This window comes from Pyricularia pennisetigena, chromosome 1 (genome assembly GCF_004337985.1).
Source record: "Pyricularia pennisetigena strain Br36 chromosome 1, whole genome shotgun sequence".
In the NCBI taxonomy this organism is placed as follows: Eukaryota; Fungi; Ascomycota; class Sordariomycetes; order Magnaporthales; family Pyriculariaceae; genus Pyricularia; species Pyricularia pennisetigena.
Genome location: NC_043740.1, coordinates 344,543 through 351,531, shown reverse-complemented (window position 1 = coordinate 351,531; position 6,989 = coordinate 344,543). Strand labels below are relative to the sequence as shown.

Genomic DNA, 6,989 nt, shown 5'->3' with positions numbered 1-6,989 from the left:
CTGCTCATGAACTGCGGCATGAAGCATCTGAACAGTCGCAGATGTCCAACTAGCGTGTCAAATAATCGTGTGGCCAAAGACCACAAAAGGGTTGTTCCCAGTTGCCCCAAAGCTTAACCAAAATTGAGTAAGACGCGCGTTCACGATGGGATACGTTGCGACAGGTTTTGTTAAGGAGCTTCTCGATGGGGTAATGGGCGCAGATCATAACGACTCGCAAAAAGCGATCAAATGGAGCAGGAATAGCAACTGGCACTGGGCCGGTTCTCCGCGTTTGGCGTCGGCGTAAAATCCTTGTGATTCTACTGTAACTTGTAGCTGATCGAATATACTTTGTCATTCTTCCCGTCATGGATACTATGCTCATCCTTGGTCTGGATACGGGTACGAGCCCGCTTGTTGTCAGACAGATACGTGGCTGCTTGAGGGGAGACTCTATCAGAGGATGCATCTCTTTTTTTAGGATCTTTGCAATGCTCGACGGCCGGTATCAGCTGCGCTGATGCAAGGTTCGAGGAAGGAACTTGCGAGTTATGGCGATCAACAAAGTNTCCGTCGGTGTAGAGCGTCATCGTATCCGTCGAGTTCTTGTAAGACACGCCGCACTTCTCCGAGAAACCCTTGAACCGATCGGCCCTCTCCTTGACATACTGCTCAAACCCGGCCTTGGAGCAGCTCGTGCCCGGCCCGTCGTTGCAACCTGGAATCAGTTGGGGCGAGCTGTTGACCAGGACGCGATAGTACTGGCCGTTGTCGAAGCCGTAGCTGCCGGAGCACTCGAGACGCTCGAGGGCGATGTTGGTCAGGAAGGGGACGATGTGAGAGGAGCGCCAGGCGCGGTGCGGGTTTTCGGTGTCCGAGGGCATGGTGGCGTTGATGGTGGCTTCGGAACCGCCAAATTGCGAGTTGTTGAACAGGCCCATGGCGACCATGACCATGGGCGGGAGCTCACGGTGCGTGAAGCTGATGTACAGGTCCTCGGCGTCAGGGCCGCCGTCGCGCGTCATCAGGTCGGCCGTCGCCTGCAGCCAAGGCAGGCCGATGTAGCCGGCGGCGGGGAAGCCGTAGCCGACGTTGTAGTGGTATCGGATGTCCTCCGAGTACTCCCAACCTAGCCAGTCGTCCGGGCCGAAGAGGTCGAGGTCGCAAAACTTGGAGCGGCCTCGAATGATGGATTCGTAGCCACAGAGCTGCATCATACCAAACACGTCCTTGGTGGTGAAGTTGAACCCAGGAGCTGCGGCGTTGAAGCGAGCCTTGATGGGCTTGGCAAACTTCTCCTGGTACACCTGGCTCTGCTCGCTGCCGGTGGAGCCCGAGTAGGCCGGGCAGGCCTTGTAGGGCGTTAGGCTGTTGGCACCAGACTCCTTGCCCTCGTAGATGCTGACGACGCGGATGGTGTTATCCTCGCGCTGGAAGCCGCGTACAAGGGACTTGGCCGACTCAAAGGTGCGTTTAGCAGACGAGGTCCACACGTGCTGGGGTAGGCTGAGGTTCGGGTAGCGGAAGCTGAGGTCAACGCCGAGCCTTGAGGCCTCGAGCTTGCCCATCCTGGTCAGGAGGGATGCCTCTGCCTCGGTGACAGGCGGCTCCCAGTGAGCTAGGAAGCTGAGTGAGGGGATCCGGGCCCAGTCTACAGAGGATTGGTTCTTCCACTTGGAGATGAAGGGCTCCATGTACTCCTCATAGTCAAAGTCGTTGGCGTAGATGGCGGCATGGCGGCTGAGGTAAGCGGCACGCGTCACGGTGCAGCCCTGCGGTGCGTCTGGAGATCTCGGCGGGTCCAGCGGCTCAAAGTAGGGCGCTATGCCGGCGAGGTGGTGGAGAGGGTTGAAGGAGTACTCGGAGTCGAGGCTCGAGGCCAGAGATGGGATGGCCAAGAGAAGTAGACCGAGAAGGGTCTTGAGTGATGCCATGTTGGAGCAGACACTACGTAGAGTGCTGTGAAGGAAATGAGAGATTTTGAGGGCGAGCTCCTGCGTTTGACCAGTGTCAGGTAGAGAGAGAGAGAGAGAGAGAGAGAGAGAGAGGCTGAATTCGATAGGGATAATGGGGCAAGGATAGTGGAGGGTTATGGGACCTGATAGCAAGTGATTGTAATGTCAAATAGCATCTTCTAAATAAGTATTAGGGCTCTTTCTCGAGCACTCAATGCTAGAACTCAACAGCCAATTTTGTGCCCGACCCTATACAAACACAGACCAAAACGTTTCATTTGCCTGTTTGACTGGCTGCATAGCTACTTGTCTACTTGTACCCGATGCTGGCACGAACTGTTTGGTGCAAATATGACCGACACATCAATATCCTTCCTGTTGCCATTTTGGTCCAAGGGCTTCCGGCTCCTGTTGTGGGTATGTATAGCTCAAATGACCATGATGATAACTGCTCCTTACTTATTTCGACTTTTTTTTGCCGATGATATGAATGAGTTCTAGATCCGCCTGACAAAGAAAAGAAGATCTTCATCATACGCGGTCCTTTTAAATAGATTGTTTGAGACTACAAGCAAAACGCACTGCACGCGCAATCCTTGCAAAGAAACTCAAAAGCAAGAGCCCTTGAAATCAGCGGTGCCATAGTCGACCTGGGAGGGGGTAGGTTCCACGGGGTCCAGGCCACTCACGATCATGCCGATCGGGGCTCTGCAGATGGCAATTTAACAGGCTTGCAATGGCATTATTAAGCGGCATGCTTTCGTACGATAGTCGGTGATGGGCCCTGTCAACCAACCAGCCATGACGCTGCACTGGCACTGGCGCATTAACTGGCGCCAACTAGTCCAGCATTTAGACTTGGACTTGCCGAACATGGGCTAGGTTCCCGTTGATTACGTACTGTGGCTTTATTCTCGGTGACGATGGCTTAATTTTTCCCATCTCATCTGCCCCTCCGCTTCCCGTTGCCGTCCGAGCAATATTGATTTCTTTGCTGACTGCATCGGTGGTGAGGAAACACCATCCGGACGCAACCTCGGATGAAGAGATGAACCCCTCTGCGACCCAGACAAGCCAGCGGATGAACACCCTGTGCATGCCGGTTTATTTATTTATTTATTTTTTGTTCCAATCAAAACTCTACATGCATCGGTTCTGCAACGCAGACCACGTCAGAACCCATTAGGAGGGAGGGGTTACAGTCACGACACCGGCTAAAATCATACAACCAGTCCCCAATCGAGGCTGCGGGAGCTTGGGGTGAGCAGGTCCAAGGCGAGCTGGACAGAGAAGGCAGGGTGCAAGAAAGACTAATCGGCCAGGCATGGACGAATCTGCACGCCTGCAGCTTCTCCGCCGGCGCTCGACGCGCAGCGGCTGGGAATCCGCACGCCGCGCTCAATTGCTGACCGTCCCCGGCGACATCGACGAGGGCGGCACGTACGACGCTGCCGACTACGCCATCACCCCGATCGAGGACGGCCTCAGCAGCGACGCCTACCTCAGCAGGAAGCGGCACTCGGACGACGTGACGCAACGGTCATCCCTGATCAAGCTGGGCATCATGGCCGTCTTCTCCGGCGCCGTCATCTGGGCGCTCGTCGTCGTCGTCGTGACTGGATCCCAGTCCCGCGGCGACGCGGTGCTCGCGAGGCGTTTTGTGAACTGCGACGCTTCGGTGCTGGCGGCGTTCCTCCCGCCAGATGCGGTCATTGAGAACGTCACGGCCGTGCAGGAGGGAGGGACGTTCGGCGAGGGCAAGGCCAATCGCTGGGTCAGTGCGGACCCGACCGACCTGCCGGCCCTGTGCGCCGTGGTTGTCAACGTGACCAGCTCGCCGAGCTCTAGCTACCGCTTCGGCATGTTTCTACCCTCATCTTCGTCGTCGTCGTCGTCGTCGTCGTCGTCTTCTCCTTCTGCAGCGGACACAGGCTCCTGGAACGGCCGCCTCCTGACGACAGGCAACGGGGGTTTCGGCGGCGGCATCGGCTGGCTGTTCATGGCGGAGGGGGCGAGGCGCGGGTTCGCCGTCATTGCGACCGACACGGGCCACAACTCGAGCAGCACCGACGTGGCGTGGGCGCTGGGCGAGCCCGAGAAGCGCACCGACTGGGGCTGGCGGGCGCTGCACGGCTCCGTCGAGATCGGGCGGAATCTGACGAGGGGCTTCTACGGCGACGAGGCCAAGTACTCGTACTACTCTGGCTGCTCGACCGGCGGGCGGCAGGGGCTGAGAGAGCTGCAGATGAACCCGGAGGCGTTTGACGGGGTGTTGGTTGGCGCCCCGGCCTGGTACACGACGCACCTGAACACCTACGCGGCCAAGACGGGTCAGTTCATCTCCCAGCCGGGAACCCCTGGCCACCTTCCGGTGGAGATGTTCCCCGTCGTTGGGGAAGACGTGGTGAGGCAGTGCGACGCGGACGACGGGGTCGAGGACGGCATAGTCAGCCTGCCAGACCAGTGCGTGCCCGATCTCCAGGGCATCAGATGCGACAACCCTGCAGCGAACAAGTCTGCGTGTGTGAACGAGGCGCAGGTGGAGATGGTGAACAGCATATACGAGGACTGGCGCTGCGAGCAAGGCAGTCAAACTTGCCCGTCTGCGCATCCAGGGGCGGATCCCACGCTGCTGTACACGGCCCTGTCGCCCGGGTCCGAGGGTCAATGGGCCGAGCTCTACAACCGGACGGAGCCGACGGCCTACGGGCTCGGCTACGTACGGTACTTTGTGTACGGGGACGAACGCTGGGACTGGACGAGGTTCGACGACGAGCAGCTGGTCCGCGACGCGATGAGGCTCGACACGAGCGGCGCCGAGGCGGTCGAGTACGACCTCAGCCGGTTCCAAGACCGGGGCGGCAAGGTCATCATGTACCACGGCGACGCGGACGGGATCGTGCCGGTGCGCGGGTCTAATCTCTACTACGAGCGGACGCGCGAAGCAATGGGAGAGGAGCGGATGGACGGCTTCTTCCGCTACTTCCGCATCCCCGGGATGCACCACTGCCTGGGCACGAGCGTGGACGCGCCGTGGAACATTGGCGCCTGGGGCCAGTCGAGCGCGTTTGGCACCAACGGGACGGCGTCGGTGGCGGGGTTCGAGGACGCCGAGCACGACGCGCTGCTGGCGCTGGTGGAATGGGTCGAGAAGGGCAGGACGGTGGACAGGCTGGTGGCGACGACCTGGAACAAGTGGAACAACGTCAGCACGGGGGTCATGAGGCAGAGACCTCTGTGTCCGTGGCCGGCGAGCGCGGTTTGGAACGGTGTTGGAGATGTGAATATTGCCGAGAGTTGGGCGTGTCGGGTTGACGACTGAGTGTGTTGTCGGAAAGACCAGGGTTATGTGATGAGATAGACTTGGAAAGAAAGAAGGAATAAAAAAAAACGCCTACAGTAAAGTTGTTCACGAGAAAGACTTAATTTGGAAGTGACTCCGGGCTTGACCTGTGGTTGGATATCAGTGACGCCTTGACCGAATTGTTTGTCATTTTTTCAGATCACGTATTGCGTCTTTTTTTTTTTTTTTTTTTTTTTTTTTTTTTTTTTTTTTTTTTTTTTTTTTTCTTTTTCCCCTCTACCCCCTTGCTGACTATCTTGAAAGTTTGTTGGATCCAAATAGGACAAGAGAACCGACAACAAGCATCGCACCGACCGACCCGTGCCTTGGCAGCATGGACCGAGCGTAGGTTGCACACCAGGGGACACATCTCCAGCGGCCACACGCAAAAAAACCCACGGAATCTGCCCTACGCCAAGGCTCGTCACGTCTGGGTGGTGGTAGATCCCTGGCAGATCGATCTTGACAGCAGCCCCCATCACGCCGTCTTGTGCATAATGCTCAATGCGTGACGGTTTTGCTAATTACGGGTGTGACGAGACGGAAAGCCTGGTCTTTTTGTTGTTTGTCGAGCGGGCTGGACTGGGGGGGCTTGGTTATTTGTTTTATGCCGGGAGCGGTTTTGATTAGCGCAAACGCGGAGCTTATGCCGGACTGGATTATTGAATGGGTTCGGTTGCGATTTTCTGGAGCCGAGGGCGATGCGATATATTATCGTCACGGTCTCTGGACAGTCACCCTGCACAAGAACGAGCGGGGAAACGAGGCATACTGGTGTGAAATCAATGCGACTCCCTGCGATTTCATTTAGTTGCAGCGAAAATTGACTTGCCTGTTTGTACAGTAATTAAATCAGTGTAGACGATTTTTGCCCAACTGCAACTGCCAAGAGTTTGCAACTATTGGCAATGTGGAATGTGGAATGTCGAATGTCGAATGTTGAATGTTGATAGGTAGATTTACTCTAGGCGACTTGTGCAAGACAAGGGACAAACTGTACCAAAAAAAAACACACCAGAGTTGTCGGTCGTCCGGTACAGTAAGTAAGATGCGCAAACGAAATGACATCATTTAAATACGCAGCTGAACCATCCATATCCACCATTGGCACACAAGCTTTTGTGCACCGAGCTGAAGATGGAACGCAACCTGCGAATCGAGGAGCCTCTAAAGTCAAAGAATTACCCACAGGCGCTTGACGCGCAAAAAGATTTGGTGGGGGCTGAAGTGCGTTTGCACGACCAAGGAAAAAGGGGGCCCGGCCGGTCTCGCGCAACATGACCATGGATCGATCAGTTCAATCATTCATTCGTTCATTCGTTCATTCATTCATTCAATCACTGGTTTCGCCGTGCTCAAAGTCCTACGGAACGGCCGGACCCCAGACAGCCCGGCGGCCTCGACCGGCGACACCCTGGGCAAAGTTTTGTACAGTAAAAAAAAAAAAAAAAAAAAAAAAGGCTAGGTGCATGCAGCGTCAGGAACAGAGAATAGCTCCACTGCCTGCCAGTCTGCAGAATTGCGGCACGGCTGTGTTGGTTGGCAGCGCGAGAGCCCAGCAGCAATGGGCCACCCTCCAAAACGGGATCCTGCCGGATGAACCACCCAGCTGAGGGAGGGACTCCGGCACCCAAGTTCCGTGATTCGCCATGTCTGTCGATAATCCCTGTAGAAATGGACCTAAACGGGACGACCCTTGAGGCGGGGCG

At 56.4% G+C, this 6,989-nt stretch overlaps 3 protein-coding genes across 3 annotated transcripts; 2 read left to right on the top strand and 1 right to left on the bottom strand.

The window, feature by feature from the left end:
- Positions 1-459: 459 nt before the first annotated feature.
- On the bottom strand, positions 460-1,916 carry PpBr36_06847 (uncharacterized protein; the record flags this gene model as incomplete). Its single annotated transcript, XM_029893989.1, has 2 exons — positions 460-523; positions 607-1,916. 2 exons carry the CDS (start codon positions 1,914-1,916, stop codon positions 460-462), a joined length of 1,374 nt encoding a protein of 457 aa, XP_029748857.1.
- A 1,345-nt stretch (positions 1,917-3,261) lies between these two features.
- PpBr36_06846 (uncharacterized protein) lies at positions 3,262-5,259 on the top strand (the record flags this gene model as incomplete). Its single annotated transcript, XM_029893988.1, has 1 exon — positions 3,262-5,259. One exon carries the CDS (start codon positions 3,262-3,264, stop codon positions 5,257-5,259), a length of 1,998 nt encoding a protein of 665 aa, XP_029748856.1.
- Positions 5,260-6,749: 1,490 nt separating this feature from the next.
- PpBr36_06845 (uncharacterized protein) lies at positions 6,750-6,893 on the top strand (the record flags this gene model as incomplete). Its single annotated transcript, XM_029893987.1, has 1 exon — positions 6,750-6,893. The coding sequence occupies one exon, from the start codon at positions 6,750-6,752 to the stop codon at positions 6,891-6,893; it is 144 nt and encodes a 47-aa protein (XP_029748855.1).
- Between the last annotated feature and the right edge of the window lie 96 nt (positions 6,894-6,989).